Source organism: Peromyscus californicus, unplaced genomic scaffold, assembly GCF_007827085.1.
Source record: "Peromyscus californicus insignis strain IS unplaced genomic scaffold, ASM782708v3 Scaffold_4__1_contigs__length_199733344, whole genome shotgun sequence".
Classification (NCBI taxonomy): Eukaryota; Metazoa; Chordata; class Mammalia; order Rodentia; family Cricetidae; genus Peromyscus; species Peromyscus californicus.
In genome coordinates, this window is record NW_026294562.1 from 145,301,441 (window position 1) to 145,325,712 (window position 24,272).

Below are 24,272 nucleotides of genomic sequence, written 5' to 3' on the forward strand. Positions count from 1 at the left end.
AATGTTTGTAAAATCTTGGAATTTTGAACAATCTTTAATAAATAGGTTGTATCTCTCTGTGTTGTAGGCTATAGTTTTAAATGCTGGGTATTTTACAGTAGATGTTTTGGGATTTACAGGAATATTATGCAGATAGCACCTCAGACTCAAGTTTCCTCACTTCTCTAAATAACTGTAGCACATTTGAAAACCAGATAAGCTAATGTTGATTCAGGGTCATTAAGTAAACACCATAATGACCAGGTTTCCTCATTTTTCTCCACAGTCTCCCTTTTAGCAAGGACAGATATCACGCTGCATTTAGTCATCAAATCTTCCTATGCTTTAATAGCCATCAAAGTCTGTCTGAATTTATTTGGTTTTAGTAAACTTGACAGTGTGAAGAGGACTGGTAAGATTTTATGAGGGTTACACTTCTGACAAACAGTGCATGCTGGGAGCTTCCTCAGATTCTCCCATCTAGAACCAAGTGGAAACTTGGAGGAAAAGGGTCTTATTGACCAACCTCAGCAGGTCTGTTGCCGTTGGGAGCTTCTCTCTCTTGCTATTCTTCATTAAGCCTCCACAAATTGTCTTCAAATACCAGTGTCTTGTTGACCTCCAGCCTCTGGTACCTTCTGCATCTTCCTGTGAGCATCTCATCCTCTGCATCTTTCCGGATGGAGATCCTCAGTCGTTAAGATTCTAGGATGGTGGCCTCCCCTGTAATCTTATTTCCCTTTTGAAACCACCAATATGGTGATGTTCAGTGTGTGTATTGATGCCTATTTCTTGCTTTTAAAATAAGAGTACAAGTCCCTGCTTCTTCAGACTTTGAATCTGAAGCCAGAATTTCATGCTGTTTTTATGTAGCATCATTCCATGCTCTTGGCCTTTCATTCAGTTAGGAACCAACACAGGACTGCTACGTCTGGTAGAAACAGTTATAAACATAAAGGTCTGCAATTTAAATGTGTACGTAAAATGGTTGTACCTGAAAGGAAAAGATCTCACTAATATTTAAACATTAAAATTTATTTTAAAAGGTAAGTATATAATAGCTACTTAGTAATCCAAATAATTACTCTAAAGATTTTCTAGAACTTAATCTTTTTTTTTTTTTTAAATTTATTTTAATTTATTTTGCAATACAATTCAGTTCTACATATCGGATTCCCTTGTTCTCCCCCCTCCCGTCCCCCTCACCTTCCCCCCAACGCCCCCCCCCCCCCCCCATTCCCATCTCCTCCAGGGCAAAGCCTTCCCCACAGACTGAGGTCAACCTGGTAGACTCAGTCCAGGTAGGTCTAGTCCCCTCCTCCCAGGCCGAGCCAAACAATCCTGCATAGGCCCCAGGTTTCAAACAGCCAACTCATGCAATGAGCACAAGATCTGGTCCCACTGCCTGGATGCCTCCCAAACAGATCAAGCCAATCAACTGTCTCACCCATTCGGAGGGCCTGATCCAGTGGGGACCCCTCAGCCATTGGTTCATAGTTCATGTGTTTCCATTCATTTGGCTATTTGTCCCTGTGCTTTATCCAACCTTGGTCTCAACAATTCTCGCTCATATAAACCCTCCTCATTCTCGTTAATTGGACTCCCAGAGATCCACCCAGGGCCTAGTCATGGATCTCTGCATCCAGATCCCTCAGTAGTTGGATGAGGTTTCTAGCACAACAATTAGGGTGTTTGGCCATCCCATCACCAGAGTAGGTCAGTTCGGGCTGTCTCTCGACCACTGCCAGCAGTCTGTTGTGTGGGTATCTTTGTGGATTTCTGTGGGCCTCTCTAGCACTTTGCTTCTTCCTGTTCTCATGTGGTCTTCATTTACCATGGTCTCCTATTCCTTGTTCTCCCTCTCTGTTGTTGATCCAGCTGGGATCTCCCGCTCCCCCAAGCTCTCTTTCCCTCGACCCTCGCCTTTCATTACCCCCACTCATGTCCAGGCTGTTCATGTAGATCTCATTCCATTTCTCTGTCATTGGGCGATCCCTGTGTCTTTCTTGGGGTCCTGTTTTCCAGGTAGCCTCCCTGGTGATGTGAGTAGCAGACAATTCATCCTTAGAACTTAATCTTAATATAACCATATTAGCTAATTAACTTTTTACATGGTTGATATACTTAAATGTTCTCATGTTTTATTTATTCTAATTACTATTACTTTAAGATTAAACACGGCTTCAGGCATGTAGTAAAACCAGATTTTAGTAAAGTTAGCGCATGCTTCTCCTTTAAGATATGCAATGCTTTCTCTTTGTTTTAAGTGACTATGAAGACAGGATGATGAAGACATGGGATGCACACTTCATATAGAGATACATGTGTCTTCTCCTTGCAATGGCACAACATTTGACCATGCACCACTCTCTAAAAATAATAAAATGATTACAAATGAAAAAGGAGAAGCTTAACGTCTGCTGTTATTAAAGACACAAAGCCTTAGAATGGCCTAGATCTGTTTGGGGGCTGAAGTTTCTTGCAACTCTTGACGTAATTATGCAGCATACAGATGGTCTCTAGCAACCATCCCTTATCAAATTTCCTGTCATTGAGTAGATGTGCATGCCTGTCCCCTTACCTATAAACATATGTGTAGCTAGAGTTTTCCTGCCTAGCCCACAGTCAGGACAAATCTCTCTTACCCGCCAGTCGCACAGCCACTCAGACCCAACCAAGTAAACACAGACATTTATATTGCTTACAAACTGTATGGCTGTACCAGGCTTCTTGCTAACTGTTCTTATATCTTAAATTAATCCATTTCTATAAATCTATACCTTGTCACGTGGCTCGTGGCTTACCTGCATCTTCACATGCTGTTTGTCATGGAGGCGGCTGGCAGTGTCTGTCTCAGCCTTCCACTTCCCAGAATTCTTCTCCTCCTTGTCCCGCCTATACTTCCTCCTGCCTGACTACTGGCCAATCAGTGTTTTATTTACTAACCAATTAGAGCAACACATTTGTCATACAGAACATCCCAGCACATATGTTAGTGTGCCCTTTACACCCACACACTAAAATGTTTACAAGGTCACAGGCAGGATACAGTTCAACAGTACCAGCATTTGATGCTTTTTCCAATTGGTGTTGTAGTACTTGTAATTTTCATTCAAGCAATTTAGTTTGAAAATTAAATTATAAATCAGTTCCCACACTGTTTTAACCCATGAACATCATCTTGATTCAGGGACTATTTTATTACAGGTGATTATGTTGTCATGACTATCTACTTTGAACTGAGTAGAAGAATGGGATACTTCACTATCCAGACATATATCCCCTGCATACTGACTGTGGTTCTGTCCTGGGTGTCATTTTGGATCAAAAAAGATGCGACACCAGCAAGAACAACATTAGGTAAGTTGCAAAATATCATCAGCCATTTTGTGCAGTTTTAATACAGAAACGTTCACAAAATGCCTTCAATTAAAGAGAATTCAAATAGAGTTAATTTAAGAGCTATGTGAACCAGGTTTAGAATTTTTCTCAGTATCCAAGTTAGTGCACTCTCACTCTCTTGCGCTCTCTCTCTCTCTCTCTCTCTCTCTCTCTCTCTCTCTCTCTCTCTCTCTTCCTTTCTCTCTGTCTCTCTCAATACATTTTATTCAACCAAAGTGTGCATCAGAAGAATAGGCAGTTTTCTGCCAAGGAGGCTTCAAATATTTAATTTTTATGAAATTCACTTGTTTGAATGTAATTGTTCAAATCCTCATTACTGCTTCACTATTAGAGAAGTTTCTTGTTTCCGTTGTCTCTTAGAATGGGCTCCATGTAAGAAACAAGATGTAGTGTATTAGCTAAAGAGACAGGGGCCATGGTGGATGGAACAGAACCTGCCAGCCCCACTCTGTTTTAGGCTTATGGCATGGGGAATAAAGGCCTGTCATGTAAGTGCACTAATATTTGCGGATCGCCTACTCGTCAGAATTCTTGGTTGCAACGGTCATGGTGCTGTATAGTAGAAGGCATCCTCAGTGTCCACCGAGGATGTATTGCCCTCAGCTGTCACACAGAAACACCTATTTGTTCAGTGGATGGTGGTTTATTTTGGGCACAGGACACAATTTGGAGTCTTAGTGCCCGTGCTCCAAACCGTCCCTCCGTCCTGTCTCGAAAGCAGACTTTCAGGTTTGCTTTCCCAGTGCCAGCATAAACTGTGAAGCCTGCTTCAGGCCTCAGAGACACTCTACTTCCTAATTTGTCTTTGAAGGTTTTGGAAATTCAAAGCCCAAGAGCAATAGTTTCACACATGACCAAGCTCTCTAGATAAGAGTATATCTAAACCTATCATAAGCATCTACCATTCATATTTGCAAAATGTCACAGCTTAAAATAACAGAATAAAGTATTTACATCTTCTGAAAACATTAAATTATTATTTTTTTTGAAACTCTACTACATGACAAGTTCTGACATGGTCCCATATCTGATTGAAAGCATGAAATTGACTAATTTGAAGATCCTGCTAGGCCCTGCACTGCACCTTGGCAGCTCAGTGTTGGGGGAGGGGGCATGGGTGAGCCAGCTCCAAGGGTGTGTGGGAAAGCTAGCCCCATTACTTGTCTGTCATGTGGCAGCATGGGCAAGGGGGAGATATCCCCCCTTGACCCTTTCCCCTCACCACCTGCTGCAGATGAAGGAGCTGACCACCCCTCTTACCAGCTGCAGCACTCAGGAAGGCTGCCCCTGTACCTTGCCTGGGCATCACAGTAGAGCTGACCCTATTCACTTGGTGGAGGTGAGTTCAGCTCTGAGAACATGAGCATGGGAGCTCTGGCCCCACCCCTCATCTGCCATATGGTGGCTTGAGTGAGGGAAACATGTCCCCCACCACCACTGTAACCATTTTTGGCAGTCGGGAGAGAGCTGTTCCTGAGGTCCTAAGAGTGGGAGAGCTGTTCCTGCCCCTCACCATCTTCAGCTCTTGGGAGAGTAACTCCTGCACCTCTTCTAGGCAACACAGTAGAGCTGTCCCTGATGGTTGTGGGGTAGATGTGGGTGAGCAGGCCCTGGGGGCATGAAAACAGGAGATGTGATCCCAACCCTTGCTCCTTGCTCATAGAGTGAACTAGCCCTGGCAACGCTGGAAAGCTCACCTAGTGGTAGGGATGGGGTAGAGCTGGTGGGCTGAACAACCCTGCCAACTACCCAGGCCCAGAGCCAGGGTTATGAGTTGGCCCACCCCATCTATGATCTGCTAGAACACGTGAAGGGGCTGGTCCTATGGATCCAAAGCTTCAGGATTTCCACAATACAGGGAAACAACAGAATAACCAAGAGGAGTCCCAGTGAGGGCCCAGCAAAGATAGTGTAGCAGAAACCTGGGGCCTCAAACCAGACCAATGACTCTTTGCAATGAACACTTGAAAGTAAAGATGTGTGGACTAAATGGTACACTGTGTGACTACAGGTTCCATGGGGAGATTTTTTTTTTTCTCTCCTCACTTAAATTTTATTTTATTTTATTTTGTGGGGGAGGTTGCAAGGGCAGAAGGTGGATACAAAGGGACAGGGAGATAAGGAGATGAATGGGATCAAGATGCATGATGTGAAGGACACAAAGAATAAATAAAAAGAAATTTTTTTAAAAACGAAAAAAACAAAAATCCTGCTAGATGAGGAATCTGATGTCTTACTCTATTTGGCTTTTTAATTCTCTAGAATATATGCTTCCCCTGTGTATATCTATTTATCTATGGCATGTATAGAAAACATGTTACATCAATTCTTAATAGTTTTTGAAGTAAATGTTTAATTTGCTATGGCCTAAATTCATCACTAAATACACATTTTTAAAAATGATTCTAACTTTTAATCACTAAGACTTGCCCACATTAGTTCTATATTATTTTGAAGCTCCAAGAGACATTTATGTTTATGATAAGCAACTAACATTTACTTATAAATATTTCTAAGGCATCCACATACCTTACCATAATTTAAGACCACAAACATTACAAAATTTGTACTAGTAATAGAATATTTATAAATAATGTGTTTGTAGGTTTGTTAAATAAATAATGTAAATTAATTATATCACATAATTAATATGAAAAAATTGGTTCCTCTGCCAAGCCTGAAAGCATAGACCTATAATTCTCACAGTGGCAGGAGAATCATAAGTTCAAGGCTAGTCTGGGCTACAGATGAGTTCAGGAGAAGTCTAGGCAATTTGAGGAGATGAGAGCTTACATCCTGATTCATAAGCATGAGGCAGAGAGAGCTAACTGGGAATAGCATGGACTTTTGAAACCTCAAAGACTGCCTGTAGTAACACACCTCTTCCAGCAAGGCCATCCTTCCTAATCCTTCCCCAAAAATTCCACCAACTGGGAGCCAAGTATTCAAACATATGAGCTATTGGGCCCATTCTTATTTGAACTATCACAAGTAATCAAATAAAAACATAAAACCCAGCAAAAATATAGTGCACATACATACATACATACATACATAATATATATTATATAGATAACAATGCTCTCCATGTGCCGTGGTTCGAATCTGAAATGCTGCCTGTGAATCATGATTTAAGTGTTCTCTCTTTGGTGCTACTGTCACGGAACCTTTAGTAGGAGAGGTCTTGACTGCTAGAAGTAGGTTGCCAGAAATGGGCCTCTGAAGGCTACACCCAACTCCAGTTCCAGCCTCATTCTCTGTTTCATGTTCAGTGTCCACATGAGGAACTCTACAACATGCTTCCTGTTGTGATTCCATTGTGAAAGATCCCCACTGGGTCTAATGTCCAGAGGGTAGTGCTATTGGGGAAGTTCAAAGACTTTTGGGCATGAGTCTTAGCTAGGGCAGGTGTTGGAGGGGTAAGCCAGGCTTAGCCTAGTTTTGCGGAGCTCCCTGCTTCCTCATCTGCTAAGGTGTGAATGGACCATGTAACAAGTTCCCACCTCTACGAGCCTAGCCCTGGCTGCCATACCACTTCTGCCATGACATATTAATACTCCCTATACCCTTAAGTTGTGTGAGCCAGATATTTATTCACAGTGACAAGAAAATGAACTCATGAGTTATGTCTCTACTCGATGGTAGAAAACCCTGAAGCTAGTAAATCTGGCACAGACTCTACATACACAAAAATTAGTTTTATGTGGAATACACTTAGAGCTTAAAGTCAAAAGTGTGCAATTTCTAGAAGAAAACTTATGAATTTAATATTTGATTACATAAAAATTCTCAAAAAACAAAAAGTTTTAATGAAGAAAACAGGAATTTTGGGACACAAAATATACTTGAACAAATATGTACTTCATATTATTGGACAAGATACACCACCATGAAAATTTACTGGTTATATGTAATAATGGTGTTTTCTTCAGTATAAATTCCTACCCATTTATCTTTGGTTAAATTTTATGGGGCTAGGAGAAGTTTTGACTGTATGAAGAGCCTTTGTATTAATGGTTTCTGACAAAATATGTTATAATTATGACAACTTTTAATTATTGTAGAATATTTTTAATCACAGAAGCTAATTTCCCAAATACCCAAAATACAGTCAAAAGTCGCAGATCGTACCATAAATCATGCGTATTTGGAGGTGGCAGAGATGTTAACATTATCTGAACAGGCTTCTGAAACAGCAGCACAAACACTCCTTGATGAGCACACTTGAGGTAAATAAAAACAGGAGTACAGCTCCGCAAGACTGCATCAGTGCAGTGGAGAACCAAATACACTTTTAGAACAGGAAACACTCTACTAAAAGAAATCACTCACCAAATGGAGCATGCCAGGGGAGAAGATCTGTGGACTTTAGTGTAAATCAAGAAAAATTTGTGCCACAGGGAGAGAAAATAGAGGGAAGAAATATGAAACACATTGACCCTAGGGCTTGTGAAATACCAAGGAATAAAGTCTAATATTTCTGTCATAGATGTCCCAGAAGAAGCCGATAATGCTGAAAATTTATTCAAAGAAATAGTGGCTAAATATTTCTTCAACTTTTCAGAAAGCAGATAAATGCATATTTATGATGCTAAGTAAATTCCCAACAAGGTAAAGTCAAAGAATTTCATGACAAAACGGATTATAACCAAACTCAAAAAATGGAAAAATCCTTGAAAGTAATAGAGGAAAAAGACATAATCCTTCCTACAGGGCATCACAGGCTGAATGACAGTGGACCATGGTTGAAGCCATAGAGGCCCAAAGGAAACAGACTCTCAACCTGAATTCTACAACCATTGAGAATATAATGTAGCCTGACATAAGCCTTAACTATTTAAAGAAAACATTTAGGACAACTCTATTATAACCATAGAAAAATAAAGAACAATAATTTGTTTACGTTTTGCTGAAATGGGGATAAATCCTGTGTCCACACTAGTTGGAGGACCCCTTGAGATGCTATACAGAGCGATGTGCACTCAAAGACATCATAGGAACTGCAGGTGCCAACAAGGGCCTTAAAAATCTGAAAAAAAAAAAAACAAGAAGGAATTTTACAAATGGTTGAGGTCACTTACAGAGCAGCAGGAAAGAAAATAAGACACAAGAAGGCAAACTGAACAAATGAAACAATCATGTGTTCTAAATACTAATAACTGTGGTATGAACTACCAAAACACAACAATTACAACAGAGAAATTAAGAGTGGAAAATGTGAAAACTTGTCCATGGGTGTTTTCAGGTAAAGCATCTCATAAAGAGTGATGCTGGGACTGAGTATAGAAGGGCAGGAGTTCGACCTCAACTGAATGGACAGGCTTTGCTGACTCCCCATGGGAAGCCTTATCCTGCTGGAGGAGGGGATGGGGGATGGAGGGCAGCCTGGAGAGGAGCAGGAAGAAGAATGAGAGGGGGATCTGTGGTTGGTATGTCAAATGAAAAAATTTTAATTAATAAGTTTAAATTAAAAAAGAAGGGCAGGAGTTTACTGAGTGAGCAGACAGAAAGCGTGAAACAGGAGACAAACACAGAGTGCAGAACAGCACAGGACATACAGGAAGGTCAGAGGCTGCATCTTTATCTAAAAACATTTAAAAGGTAAAATGCCAAACAGTGAATTACTGAAATCTATCTTATGTGTGTTCCTTTGTTGTGTGATATTTTGTTGTGTTCTGACAAATAAAGCCTGCCTGGAGATCAGAGGGTAGAGTTAACCACTAGTTAGCCATAGAGCCCAGGTATGGGAGGCTCACTCCTTTAATCCCAGCACTAGGGAGGTGGAGACAGGAATATAAGGTGGGTAGAGACAGGATCTTGCCTCCATTCGGTCTGAGATTTTGTAGAGGTAAGAAGTCTCTGGTGGCTGCTGCTCTGCTTCTCTGATCTTTCAGCATTCACCCTCAATATCTGACTCTGGATTTTTATTATTAAGACTAATTAGGGTCACACTTCATTCCTTCATGCAGGATTGCATTATGTTCCCATAACCTTCAGAAGTTTTGAATGCAATTGGGAAATGCACTGAACATGCCTCACCTCCTGACCCTCCAACTCACATAGCACGTTGTGGTGCTGGTTGCTCCCCTCCTGACTGCAGCTGACCATGGGCTGGTCTACCACAGCCAAGTGTCACGGGGCAAGTGCCGCATATCACCTGTCTGGGACAGCACTCAGAGTCAAAATTCAAACGCTACTTGTTTCTTAATTTGCATCACTTTTGGTCTTCTGGTCTGGCGCACTGTCCTCTGATGCTGACAACTGTCCCCTCTGCAGGCATCACCACAGTGCTAACCATGACCACACTCAGCACCATTGCCAGGAAGTCCCTGCCTCGGGTATCCTACGTCACTGCCATGGACCTCTTTGTGACCGTGTGCTTCTTGTTTGTCTTCGCTGCGCTAATGGAGTACGCCACCCTCAACTACTACTCTAGTTGTCGCAAGCCAACCATCAGGAAGAAGAAGACATCGGTGAGTGGCTGGGATCGCCAAGGTTTTCTCAGATGTGGCAGGGGGCAGTGTATGGTAAATGTGTGCTGAAACACTGTTATATCCTTAAGGATCTTAGAAATCGAGATAAAATTATAGATGGGGCAATAGGATGGAGATGCCTCCCACTTCTCCAGTGTCAGTGCCTACTGTTGACAGGGCTAGCGGTGGGATTACCTTCAAGACTGCAGAGTTCTGTGGCCACTTTTTAACTCTGCTTTCTTTTTTTTTTCTCTGCAGTTATTACATCCAGATTCCACAAGATGGATTCCTGATCGAATAAGCCTACAAGCACCCTCTGTATGTACAGATTTACAGAAGCCAATATTTCTGGGAATTCTGACTAAACTAAGCTTGCATTGAAAGATACGTTCTTCGTAAATATGTGCATTGAGTTCAAATGAGTGCTGCATTTGATCCATTAAAAATTTTTTTATTACTATAAACAACCAAATTAGAACTCTTGCACAGTAGGGAAAATACTCTAACCTTTCTACATGGAGACCTTGATGAGGCATGCATGCTTCTAGCTGGAATGTAACATCCAAGTTCTATGTATTCACACACACTAAGAAACTAAATGATGTTTGCTGAGCCATCTCTTCAGCCCAAACTTTTAATATTTTAGGTAGTGGTCTTCCAGGTCTTTATGTTAATTGTTATGTATGTCACATTTTATAGACATCTGAAATGCCTATATTTACACATCAAATCTATTGGGGACAATAGCCTTCAGCTTGTGATGTGATGTTTATTCTAGTTTTCACTTCACTGCCATGAACTATTTTTTCTTTTCTTTAATTTCCCCCACACCCCCCTGTGGTTTCTAGCCTGAACGCCCTGCTCGTACGTCCTCTTCCCCCACAAATAACATGACTCCCTCCCTTTCTTTTGAGTACTTCTGAGGTAATATATGTCTAAATATCAACTCATTCTGTGCTCACAATGAGTGAAACTGAGTGTAGAAAATCAACCCCTATGGATGCTAATAAGAAGGAAACTGGAATGAAAACATAGAAATGTCATTTTAAATCACTGATCTCAGTACTACTTTTGTCATGTGCCATGTTTGTATGGAATCATGGCTTTCATTCCTTGACTTATATCCACTTACTAATTACACTGAATGTTTTATGCCAGCTGTACATCATGGCTGTGTGGTGGTATTGTGTTCCCCAAAATATTGTGTACCCTAATAAACTTATCTGGGGTCAGAGAACAGAAAAGCCACTAGATACTTAGACTAGAAAATGTTGGCACTCACGCCTTTAATCCTAGCATTCAGAGGCAGAAATCCATCTGGGATCTCTGTGAGTTCAAGGCCACATTGGAAACAGCCAGGCATGGTGACACACGCCTTTAATCCCAAGAAGTGAGCCTTTAATCTCAGGGAGTGATTGCAGATAGCAGAAAGGTATATAAGGCATGAAGACCAGGAACTAGAAGCATTTGGCTGGTTAAGCTTTTAGGTTTTGAGCAGCACAGTTCAGCTGAGAGCCATTGGGATGAGGACACAGAAGCTTCCAGTCTGAGGAAACCAGACCAGCTGAGGAACTGGTGAGGTGAGGTAGCTGTGGCCTGTCCTGTCTCTCTGATCGTCCAGCGTTGACCCCAGTACCTGGCTCCAGGTTTGATTTCATTAATAAGACTCTTTAAGATTCCTGCTACATGACTGGCTCCTGGATCTTAACAATGCCTTATATTTTGTACATGTCAACTATTTTTACAAGGTAAAAATACATAATCTTTCCTTTACAAATATGTCTTCGTGGGGGTTTTGTCAGAAGAGTAGTGGACAAGCATCTTATCAGCCCTGAGCAGCCAGCAGCAGATGAGTGTTAGAGAAAGCCAGAGAGAAGTGAGGTGCAGGGTGACAGACGCCAATCAGAGCTAATAGCCTGAGGCCCCATGAGCACATCTTCACACACAGCCAGAAGCCAGAGTGTTGAGGGGAAATGTTGATGTCTTTGGTGTAGAAATGATTCTGCCGAGAAAAGGGGGAAATCTTTAACACATAACAGGGGAAATCTCCCCCACAAAAGAAAACTGTGGACAAAAAGGAAAGGTTAATGATCTAAAAGAAGGTCTAAGGACAACTCCCAACACAAGGTGCCACTGCGCTAAGAAGGCACACTAAGGTTGACATCCAAACTAAGGCTCGCACAGTCACAGGGAGTGAAGGGGAGGGGAGAGCATTTACCTGTTGGGTAGAATTATCACCAGTTCAACTCTTATTTTGCTTCATTCCCAGAAATAATAAAACCCAAATGAGAAGTCTCCAAGGAATAAGGACAGAACCAGGAACATGTATATGGTTGAGACAAGTTGCTTACTGCCCCATGCCTCAGTTCCATAACTTGTTAAATGCAAGATTAATGCCCTTCACAGGACTCGGAAACCAGAGTTCCTTGGAGGACATGGGCCTGTGTCCTATGCATGGTGAAAGAGAAGGGAGTCAGACACTGGCTGGGCCAAAGATGACACTGAGAGAAGTATCTGTTAAATCTCTTTTGGCATAGTTTGAAATGTTGGAGAAAATGAGCAGGTACATCGAGAAAAGTGCTTACACAACACACAATGCAGCCATGGAGGGCTTGTCACATCCTAAGTTCTAGTTCAGTCTTGTGGAGTGGGACTCCTTTCAGATTCCCACGCTGTCAAGTCATCCCGCGCTCCTGACTATTGCACAGGGTTTCTTCTGGGTCTCAGCAACCCAGACCTTCACTTCCCTAAATCATAACAAGAAACACAGATTTCTCATGCCCCAAGAACCTTCCCTGCTGCTTTTCTTGTATCCCCCAAAGTCACCATCTCTGGTGGCTTGTCTCTATCCCTGGAAACACCTCTGATGCCCAGCCTGGTTCAGTGTCTTCCCTCAAGGTCCAGTGTCTCCTCTGCCCACAGCCCACATTCATACCATTACTGAGTGACTACGTGATATATAGGGCTGAAGAACTGAGTAGATAAATGCCTGTCTGAAAAATGCCAAAGCACACAAAGTAAGACAACTTTTAATAGCGTTATTGTCTAATAAAGATAGACTTTCCCAAATGGAGCTTGTCAGAAAGGCATATGTTCCTCAAATACACTGGATAATTGGCAGAGATGACTCTGGTGGTTTTGATATGCGCTTGGCCTTCAGAATCATGAGGCTAGATGGTACACATCCTCACCAGAGCTGGCCATAGCAAGTCTTCCATCTCTGCTTATGCCTCAGAGCTATGGAAGCTGCTCCACAGCGGTGCTCTGAAGGCTCCCAGTGAACTGGGTACAAAGCATCCTGCCTCCAACTGGACTCTCCCCAACATACAGGTACACAGATGCTTCCATGTGCAAGGATCCAGGGGGCTTCATGGAATAACTTTGAATATTCAACACTCTGTCCTTTTGTTCCATTTGTAATGCTGCCTAGTCACAACTCTAGCCATCCAAATTAAATTCCCCAAACACAGACAAGTGTGACAGTGCCTCTGTAAGGAACATTTCTAAGGACTCTGACAAGGCTGAGTGCATTCTATATGGCCTGACCCAGACTCTAATAATTCAGAATGACCTCATTCTCAGCACTGTGGCAACCATAGCCAAAGGAAGAAACCACCACCTACCATCCAGCTCAGAAATGGGCTTCTAGAGCTGGATGTGGTGGTACAGGCCTGTGATCTGAGGAGAGTGAGACAGGAAGGTCAGTCTGGGATACACAATAAGTTCCATTCCAGACTAGTCTTTTTAATGTTTAGACTATAATATAATTACATTATTTTCCCTTCCCCTTCCTTCTTCCAAGTTCTCCCCATATACCCATTTCCCTTTTTCAAATTCATGGTCCCTTTTATCATTAATTGTTGTTCCAGCATAATATATATATACACACATGTGTTTGTGTGTATGTATATATATATATATGTGTGTGTGTATGTATATATATATATATATGTGTGTGTGTGTGTGTGTGTGTGTATGTATACACATGTATATTCCTAAATATAACCTGTTCAGTCTGTACCATGTTACTTGTATGTATGTTTTCAGGGCTGACCATTGGCATTGGATAATCAACTGGTGTGCTCTTATCTGAAGAAAACTATTTCTCCCACTCTCAGAATCCCTTGTTTGCCAGTAGTTCTTTGTGTAGTGTTGCAGCCTCACAGCTTTCCACCATTCTCTTTGGCATGTCTATTGGTGTTGGCCTTGTTCATCTCACATTTGGGCAGTCATGTTGGTGAGACTTTATGGGTGTAGAGTCCGACGGTACTAGGAGACACAATCTCTCAGCAAACTCCCTGATCCTCTGGCTTTTACATTCCTTCTGCCCTCCTCCTTTACAATGATCCCCAAGCCTTCGATGCAGGAGTTGTTTTACAGATGTATCTGTTTTAGGCTCCATGACTCTGAATTTTGATTGGTTGTGGTTTTCTGTATTGGCTTCATCTGTTGCAAACAGAAGTTTCCTTGATGAGGACTTAAAAGTACACTGACTTGTGGGTCCAAGGACAAATATTTAGAATATTGTTAAGAATTATGCTGGTTTAGTAAACTGATGGTTGTAGGTCCTCCTCCAAGATCCATGACTATACTAGCCCTGGGTAACTGGCCAGGTTTCCAGTACCAAACATGATTTCCCTTTCATTGAGCAGAACTTAAGTTCACTGAAGTGTGACACCACTGCACCATTATTAGGGTTATCGTGCCATGCTGGTCATATTTGTGGTTCATAGGCATTATAGCTGGGTGGAACTGATGGTTACTTCCCCCTTTGGAAGCTCAACTGGCACCTTCTGGTATTGTAAAAGCTGGTCCATAGGGATAAGGTTTTCAGGTCAGTTCCAGCTTAGGAGCCTCTGGGTCCTGTGTCTGAAGTACACTATGTCTTCAGCAGTGTCTTCAGATTTATCTTCCAGCTCTTGTGGGTAACAAAATCAACAGCAATAGACTGTATGCTTTGGTGGTCTCTTAACCTGCTCAGTAACTCAAAAGGGAGCTTCTCATGTTTGATATTATAGTGCTAGTCTATTTTTAAGAAGAGCATTTCTTAAAAAACAAAAACAGACAGGCAAATCAGACAGGTAAATCCTCCCAGTTACCTTCCACTATTTAGTCAGATTTAAAAGCGCCTCTCCCTAATGGAACTCAGTGTAGAGTGTGGTTAATAGCTCTTGAGGGTTTGACAGCTGTCTGAAAACCTGGGGGTTCCATTGGAAGCCTCTTCTCAAGCTGGATGATTCCTCCCAGTTCTGCAAGAACAGCAAATGTTTAGCTCTCCCTTTTCCTCCCATATTGCCTTTTCCAAGGCAGGAGGGCAGCTTGGGAATAGAGAGTATTCCCACCACATATGTTAAGGCTCTCTTTGCCTGGATTACATGCAGTAACAGTGCTCTCTCACAGTTTCAGCACATAACACCTGTTACTGTTTGCTAATCAGAATAGGTGCCATATTTATCTTCCCATGCTCTAATATCCATGTGTTTTATAATTGAAGGAACCAATCTATGGTGTGTACATATTTGCTACAAAGTAACAGAATTGAGGCTTGAAATCGTTAACACATTTTGAAAATGTGTGGCCCTCCCTTCATGCAAAATCTAGGACATAAAGTTTTAAAAGCTGCCATGGTGCAAAGAACAGGTTGTGGCCGGGACTGGGTAAGTGTGGGGTGGGCGTGGCCTGCATCCCTCTTCTCTTACATCTCTTAGCAGACATAAGATGTCCCTGTAGCTCGATGCTCCTCAGGCTGTTCTTACCTGCATTTCATGACTTCTGTGCTATTCTTGTGCCTGCAGAACTATTCTCTCCTGGATATGAGGCCTCCACCACCCGTGATGATCACGTTAAACAATTCCATGTACTGGCAGGAGTTCGAGGACACCTGTGTCTATGAGTGTCTGGATGGCAAAGACTGCCAGAGCTTCTTCTGCTGCTATGAAGAGTGCAAGTCGGGCTCTTGGAGGAGAGGCCGTATCCACATCGATGTCTCAGAACTGGACTCATACTCCCGGGTCTTCTTCCCAACATCCTTCCTGCTGTTCAACCTGGTTTATTGGGTTGGATACCTGTATCTTTAAGTGCTGCTCTGAAGGATGACTGAAGAGTACTTGATTTATGTTTTCCCTTCCCCCATCCCCAGACAAGTAGTGACCAACCAAAAAAGTAGCAGGGAAGGACACTACTCGAGTTTGTTATGTTACCTTTCAGCAGCATGGGAAGTACCTGGAAAGTATTCCTTATAAATATTTCACACACACACACACACACACACACACACACACACACACACACACACAAACAGCAATTGCATTCTAAAGTGATATTCTTGCTAACCCCCTCTTCAACCTGTAGTTTGGTATTTATGAATGGCCTTGGATACTAGAAGCTGCCAGTTACCATGCAAAGACACCTGTAAAACATGCAAACAACTATCCAGAGGTTCTCTTAGGCCCTCGCCCTCATGTATCTTCCCTTTGTGCTCCTTGGCACCAGTGCCTGTGTGTCCAGCATCTCCTTAGTGGAGATGCTCTCGAGCTGACCTCAGTCCGAGATCCAGCTTGAACCACAGTCAGCTTCGGTCCCTTCTGTGAGGTCCGTTTGCTCAAGCACTGCTGTGCGTAACTAGCTCCCCTCTTCCTGGCACCCTTCCTGCCTGCCTGGGAGGTGCTCATATGTATCAGCCACAAGTTTCCATCTGTGGGAAAAAAATGTGACTTTTAAAACTTGTTGCTGAGACCAAAACTGCTATTTGTCTCTAAATCTTACAAAGTAGTAATTTTCTTACATCAGTATTTGTATACTGGGTTCCTGGACCAGTTGGGTTTCAATTCAGCATTTCTGTAAGAACTGTGTTTTACAGGACCAAGTCTCAGTCTCAAATGAAGAGTGTAGCTTATATCATTGTTAGGGGTTCAGTAACAGTCTTCATCCTCTAAAGACATGCAACATGGATAGGCCTTTGTTTTGAAACTGTATTCCAGAGTGTGAAATAATGTAGACAAGTATTTAATCATGAACATTAACATTCAAGCCAAACCAACATTAGATGCAAAAAAAAAAACATGGGTAATGGTTATCTTCAATTATACATTTTGATGAGCAAAAATTATTTTATACTTTGAAATATGGACACATAGCAAAATCCCAAAGAACTCTTCCCTCACAAAAAATCAGTTCTCTTTTGATATTTTTATAACACAAAACAAATTTGCTTCTTGATATTAGTTCTTTGCTATGACCAGATGCTCTTGTACACTTGAGGTCCGTGACTCTTTTGAAGTATCCTCTGTTGGGGACAAGCAGACCTTGGCACTCCTCAGCAGTCAGTATCTTGGAGTTATTACAGCATTCACTATAGAATCCTTATGTGCTTTGCTCTCACAAAGCTGAATTAACTTTATTGAAAGTCATTCAGTTTTCCATTTCTATTATATATGCTGTATGATGACATAGAAAAAGTAAAACATTATACAAATAGAATATATAAAAGTGCTGACTTCTCCCAGCTTTTTAGATGTATTTTGGAAACGGTGATGGCCATGGGAGAGACCAGAAAAACTGAAACTACACATTTTTGCTAATTCTTTCTAATATTGTTGCATATGAAGTGAGTGTGGAAATAGGTTGGAAGGGTAATAATGGCTGTCTATGTGTGAGAGATATCCAGTGTTTTCTCCTGAGTTTCAAATAACAAACTACTAGTTTGATAGTTACTACATAAGCCATTGGCCTCTAGTTAGAAAATTCAATTTAAAAATTTAAATAATAAATACTTGTGGAGAATAAGCTGAAGAGAGTGGCTTAAATTAGATGTCCCCTCTGTTGGGGGGAGTTTGGCATAGAGTACACTAGTATCTCTGAAACTCCCACCTTTGGCAGGCCTGCCCTAGAGGCACCCACAGCACTGAAGTCAAAGAGAAAGCAACAGGTACAATTGCAAACACTAGACGTTTAGAATTTCCAATCGGAATCTTTAGCCTGTTACATCTCAAAAGTTCTGGAGAAACTAAATTTTCTAGTAATTTTCTTTTCCCAAGGATCAAAACCTACAAGGAGTTACCACAGCAGAACTGACTCCCTGCTACCTTAGAACAACTCCATAGTTGCCTCTGTGCTCAAAACTTCTCAATAGACTTTTACGTGCAAGACGCACAGACCAGTAGCCAGTCATCATCTCCTGCCCAACCTCGGCCAGGCTGATCAAAACACTGAAAACTGGCACATGTTCCAGGAGCATGCAGTGCCAGTTTCTCCGTAAAATTCAATCATCTAGGTCAGTCTGAATCTCCAGGATAAACCATTCTGTTTCATGAAACAGGAGAGATGTCTGCCCATTGCTCAGGGGCAAAGCCTGGGGCTTTAAAGCATGAACTTTGAGGAGAGTCTGGTGCACCAGGAGGAGAGTGAGAAATGCACCCCCTCCATAGACCCCAGCTCTTCTTACTTGATGAAGAGGGACATGTGTGTGGCACACAAGCTCAAGCCTGCTGTACTCTGTCCCATCCTACTCTGTTTTTGTTTTGTTTTGTTTTTGTTTTTGTTTTTGTTTTGCATGTAGAGCTGTGGGATGCTTGGGTAGTGGTCTGAACACCCTGCATTTCAAAGGTGCTACTGTGTCCCTCCCTGTTAGAAGCACTCCAAATGAGTAGACTGTTTGAACAGAGGTTCCAGATTTCCGACCACTGTGGATCACACTGAAAACTGTGACTGTCTCTGTTAAACTACATTCTGGAGGATGGGGAAAAACTCAAAAGATATTCTACACACCAGTTGAATTAAAGCAAAACGTCTCTTCAAAGCCTAGACAGTTTCCCCATGGGTGTCCCCAATGTAGGGTGGAAGACAGTGCTAATAAATTTACTATAGACCCAGCCAACACTGCCCCTAGTTTACCCAACATATGCCTTAAAATAAAAGTCAAGCCCCCAGTTTTCCATTTTCCAGAAGTTTCCATTTCCTGCAGTAACCTGTGTGTCATACTAAATTTTACTGTTTTTTTAAATGCATGGATGAAAATAGGATTTCATTTCTTTATATGACAACCAGGCATCTTCACTTTTGCTGAGTTAATTGCAAACTTTTATGGATTCTTCAAACATGGAAATGCTTGTCCTTAACCACAAGCCATTTCAATGTTCCATGTGGGAACCTGAGGGTAAGTGTCCACAGAACGGCACTGTTCCAGACTATTTGACCTGGTAATAAGCTGCTGCAGTGAAAGATGTTTAGATGTGTGTTGTAGCTCTAAATGACGCCACATCTGAAATCGATAGATGCAAGGGACCAGGAATCCCATTTCACATCAATTTGTCTTAACCCCGCTAGGAAGCAGTGGTCCACTCGATCCAAAGGGCTAGGAAACAAAACAAAACAACACCTCTGCCTCCTTGGTCATTTTGATCTCAGATACCAAACTGAAATTTTTATTTGAAACTTGAAGAATTGCAGCTGGTCCCAGATGCCATATTTCCATTCTATCACTTCAGTGCCCTTGAGGCACCAAGCATTTTGAATCTGTTTGTGGTTTGGCAACTGTTTTTGAGTATTTTCTTTTCTTTTAGAATTCAAAAACATATGAGTTTCTATATTAAAAAAGGTAAAATGACTAGAGATAAACATAGTATATAACTAAGTATAAATTGCAATGTTGAGTTCCATTTATACTGGTAGATTGTTGACTTGGAGCTTTAGAACACAAGTATATGGAAAAGTGTTGGGAAATGAGAAGGAAAGAAGCAGAATGCTAACACAGCAAGTGTCTTATTCACAGTTTTCCCTGAGCTCCCTTCAAATAGCTACAAGTGGCCCATAGTGAACATTGGGTCTAAGGGTATGCAGTACCAGGAATCCATGTTCTCCATGGAAGCATGGCCCAAGAACTGAATGTTGATGAAGCATTCAGCATGGACAAGCCCATCTCTGATCCCTCATTGTATTACCTTCCGTTGCAAACATGGATTCTAACATAACACAGAGGAGGAAAGACCTGTGACTTGAGATGAGAAGGTAACAGCTAACAAGAACAGCTAACAAATCCCAGAACAAGAATTTGCTTTGTTTTTTTAACTACATTATGGTTTCGAAGCCTTGAAGTTAGGATGTTCCTGCTTCCCCGTTTTAAAATTTCTCCAGCTTATAAGATAACAACCCCATGGTAAAAGCTTTTTCTGATTCTGATAAGGTTAAAAGAGAAGACGTTTCTGTTTATTTGCTTCCAGCATGTCTTTTAGTTGAATGATACTTTGGTTCAAATATTCCCAGTAAGACGTTTCTGAAACCTCCCTGTTACTTTTCCTGCAATAAAATCCCAGTCTTAAACCAGCTTACATAAATCAGTGCTAAAATCTGAGTTGAACTCTTATTGGTCATTCAAAAGTTTCCCATGCATTGAGCTAACCAGGTTTTTGATTTTTTTTTTTACATTATGTTATGTGAGCTAGTAAATATTTACACACACACACACACACACACACACACACACTCCACCCAAAGTAAGGAAAGTTTGAATGTTGCTTTGGCTAGAAGCTACAGTTAAAAGGAAGCTAGAAAATGTTATGCATGGTAATTGAGGCAAATGTAAACTGGTTTGTTTGGTCTAGTCAGTTAAGACCAAAGTTAAGACTACTTTACCACTTCATTTTTCACATCTGTAAACAGTACAGGGTTGTCCTGGCCCAGGAAATGGGCTGCACAGGGTGAATCAAGAATGGTTACTGTGGGGAAGAAAGGCTCTCTGTCTGCTAGATAGTTTAAACTGAACAGGTTGGGAGAAAATGACTTTCAACAACAAACCTCCCAAACTGAGCTGGTCCCTGCTTTGTTTTGTTCTTTTCTAAATATTTAAAGATGCTTCTTTGTATTTTTGCAAACAAGTGCAGTCTGCCTTCTGTACCCATGTATTCTGAATCTGTGATTTCAACCGCTTTCAAGAATGTCAAACACTTTTGTCTCTATACCTAGCAAGGGCAGGCATTTCTTCTTGTTATTATTTCCCTAAATATAACAGAGTAACAGAGGCTGACGTAGAATTTATATTGTCTTAAGCAGTGTAAGCCACCTCATGGTGATTGAATGTATAGGGAAGAATGTGCATAGTGTCTATGCATATCATGTACCACTTTATTCAAAGGATTGTGTACCTGAGGGTTCTGTTATCTTGAGGTGTCCTGGGACCAGTCCCCTACAAATTTGGAGGAGTGACTGTAATGTTTACATTTCCTATAACAGACTTAGATCCAGATGTCTCCTGGTTGCCCTGCCCACTGAAGTACCATCTCAGTAAGTGTACATAACAAAGCCAATGGTCATTTTCTTAAATATGCATTTCTTAGATCAGGTGCTTACAACATGGCTATTTAAGTCCCCAGAATACCAGACAGCTCAAAATTATGATATCATTATTAGCTTCCATTCACAAAAGAAAGTTCCCATTTACCACTGATCATTTTTTAATGCATAGGACTTTATATAGTGAACCCCCAAATCACTTTAGGCAAAAAGACCTTTGACCCTTCACTATAGCTTTATGAACATTGTGAGAATCACTGTGGAAGCTAAAAAGGTCACGCATGGCTGACACAAAGGTGACATAGGTCCACCTTCTGATTTTCTCCCAGAACAGGCTGAGTTCTTAATGTATAAGTCTGCTGCTTGGCAGAGGCAGGCGAATCCTCCTGGCAAGGATGTGCCTGTATCAACTAAACAATCTTTCAGATAGTTAGGATAGTCAGGATAGCTGGTTGGATAGTCAATCATAAGCCTTCTTGTCAATTGTTGTGGGAGCCCACACCTGCCTACATCACTTTCTTTAACTTCAAGCTGGTATCCTGGCTCACAGGAATCTGCTGGGAAGAGTCTCCAGACACATCCTAAAAGTCTTCCCATTGTGGGATTGGGATTGTCAGGGCAAGTGATGAGGGCTTTGAAATAATTAGTATTTACTGCAACAGATTTTTATCAAGAATTTTTCAGGTTTATAACAGGGAGGATTTTTATCAATTTTATGTTTGTGTGAAGTCCCCCAACACACACAGCTCCACATTGGGAAGACCCTACTGCCCAACCCTTTGTCTAGCCTTAGCAGGCACAGATGACTTCAGTTCACTGGCCACATCATTGTATCCTTGCACTTTCAGGGTGGCCTGGAAAATTATAAATAAAAATGAAGAAGGATAAGGAATAAACAATAGCTTAAGAAACGGTCCCCATGATTAAAAGCAGAAAGTGCACATAACCTTGATGACTGAACTTTCAACTTGTCCGTCAGATACGAAGGAAGGGTGTGTCGTGACATCCATCATGGTTTTTGTCCGTGTTCCAGACGGTAGCTATTGATGCAGGGCAAAGATCTGGTGTCTTTTCTAAGCTACAATGAAATTATGTCACATATTAAGAAAAATGATGACAAGCTTTTTAAAAGTTTAATTTTAATGTTATTTTAGAGTCCAAATTGTTTGTTCTTTCCTCAGAAGTCCATCCACCCTGCTTCAGGGATTTCCCAACACTTGAGGAAGGCATGCCACCCAGCATTTATTTCCTCACTACTTTCCTTCTTTTCATTTTTACCTCATTTGATATTTTTAGTCATTTCCTTCTAGATAACATTTTAATTGGCTAGGAACTATATCTTTTTTCTAGTGTGGCTGCGTCTTTGGAAGCTGTGTTGCCCAAAGAAACCACCACTCTGTTTCTATCCATGTCATTTGGGTCTAGGAGTTACCGCCCAGCAGTTCATGTTGCCATTTTCTTTAACTATAGTCACTTTAAATATATAGTAGTGAAGTGTTTACTATTGTTTCTCTCTTTTTTTCCAGCTTAGAGTAATGATGGAAACATCCCAAAAAGGCACAATGGCCAATTGTGCTAGCCAGCTACGTTTACATACTGACATGTTTGTGTATAGATACATGTTTTCTTTAGAAGCAGCTCCTGGACTCAGCAAAGCTTTGCTTGTTTGTGTTTTCCATGGAAGACTCTAGAAGAGTGACAGTTTTCAGGGACTGATCTGTATCTTGTTTTAAGTGATGGGATAGCTTGTGTTTACATGCAGTGACGTGTGTTTTTTGTGTTTGTATGTACAGCGGTAAAACTGAACAACTTATTAATATGTGTGTTACTCTACCCATCACCCCAAATTTAGTTGAAACACTTAGGAGCACAGCTTCCTAGTGATAGCATGTTAGCTTAGTGAGCCTCGGGTTAAGGCTAACAGGAAACAGGGGAAGAAGGGGGAAGGGAGAGAGGGGCCCAGATAGAGTAAGAGACAATCATTGTATTTTCCCAAAATATGGGATTACGTCCTTTAAAAAAAAAATCAAGATGAGGTGCCTGACCCAAAGTTGATGTGGAGAACATGTAAGCACCACCATGTTATTTGGGTGCCTTGATTATTTGTGTACTGTGGCCAGGTTTATCTGATGAGGTCAAAGTACTTCTCAATATTGAGATAATACATGGACGTTGCAGTGCTTATTTGAGAAGCCACGAAGCGTTCACAGATAAACCTAGGTAGGATCCGGACTGGCTTGAACTTTCAAAGTCTAAGAGTCAGCCGCACAGTACGCAGGGCGGTTCTGTGAAGGAAAACTTTCACAGTCCTGGGCTGTGTCCCAGGCAAAAAGATGTGGGGTCGACTCTGTCTTCTTGGAGTCCTTACAGCCTGTGGAGCCTGCGGTGGGCTGATTCCAGAATCCCATAGCATTTTAACATCAGTTCTGAGCAAGGGTTGAGTGTAAAAAGGATTGGCTGGGAGGGGGGTGACCTGTCCTGCCCAAGTGGTGGCCCCACAGAGAGCTAGGGTCAGGGTCAGAGGATGGCCCCTCACCAGTGACTTTCAAGAGCCCTGGGTGCTCTGCTGTCCCCAAGGGCCCTCCTCTCCACCATAAAACATGTCTCCCTGTACCCTGCATCTCGTGGTGTCCTAGTGAAGCGAGGGCGCCCTTGTGCCCAACGTGCCTTGGCGACCCCGGCGGCACCGCGCCCTGCCTTGCACGTCGCGACCCCGCCGAGCCCTCGGGGCCAAGCCCAGCCAGAAGCCAGCTGAGCCTCATGGCTGGGTTGCCCTCTGTATTTGTATTTGGATTCCTACGTTTGTACTTCTAATACAAATAAATGCACATGTTGTCAGAAATACTGAACTGCACGTCCTTCTAGCTTGAGCGGCAACTGGTTGGGCACTACCAGCATTGAGGATGAGAGAGACCAACTGTCCCTCTCAGATGCGCATCTCTTGGGAGTCAGATGCCTTAATAGATTCTACACCTGGGGAGTAGGTCAAGATGGTTATTGCAGCAAAGTTAAAAGGGTTAGTTCTGCTGGACGCTTCTCCCTCCACTCCTGCCAAAGCTCATTTACAGAGACCTTCAAGGCAACCATGGGAAGCAGGAAACTTCAATCCAGTCAAGACAAGGCAGCTGTGCC

General features: G+C 41.9%; 1 protein-coding gene across 2 annotated transcripts in view; it reads left to right on the forward strand.

Moving 5' to 3' along the window:
- Gabrg3 (gamma-aminobutyric acid type A receptor subunit gamma3) overlaps positions 1 to 23,989 on the forward strand; it is a 608,211-nt gene extending 584,222 nt beyond the window's left edge. Inside the window, exons 7-11 of one of the 2 annotated variants that reach the window (XR_008213007.1) lie at positions 3,187 to 3,339; positions 9,658 to 9,854; positions 10,113 to 10,172; positions 15,650 to 21,131; positions 22,667 to 23,989. Coding sequence is in view for 1 of the 2 variants with exons in the window: in XM_052712995.1 (XP_052568955.1) it covers positions 3,187 to 3,339; positions 9,658 to 9,854; positions 10,113 to 10,172; positions 15,650 to 15,931 (692 nt within the window). In the remaining variant the exon portion in view is untranslated. Of the gene's footprint in view, positions 1 to 3,186; positions 3,340 to 9,657; positions 9,855 to 10,112; positions 10,173 to 15,649 lie in introns of both variants that reach the window. The other variant, XM_052712995.1, reaches the window with a different exon arrangement.
- The last annotated feature ends 283 nt before the right edge of the window (positions 23,990 to 24,272 follow it).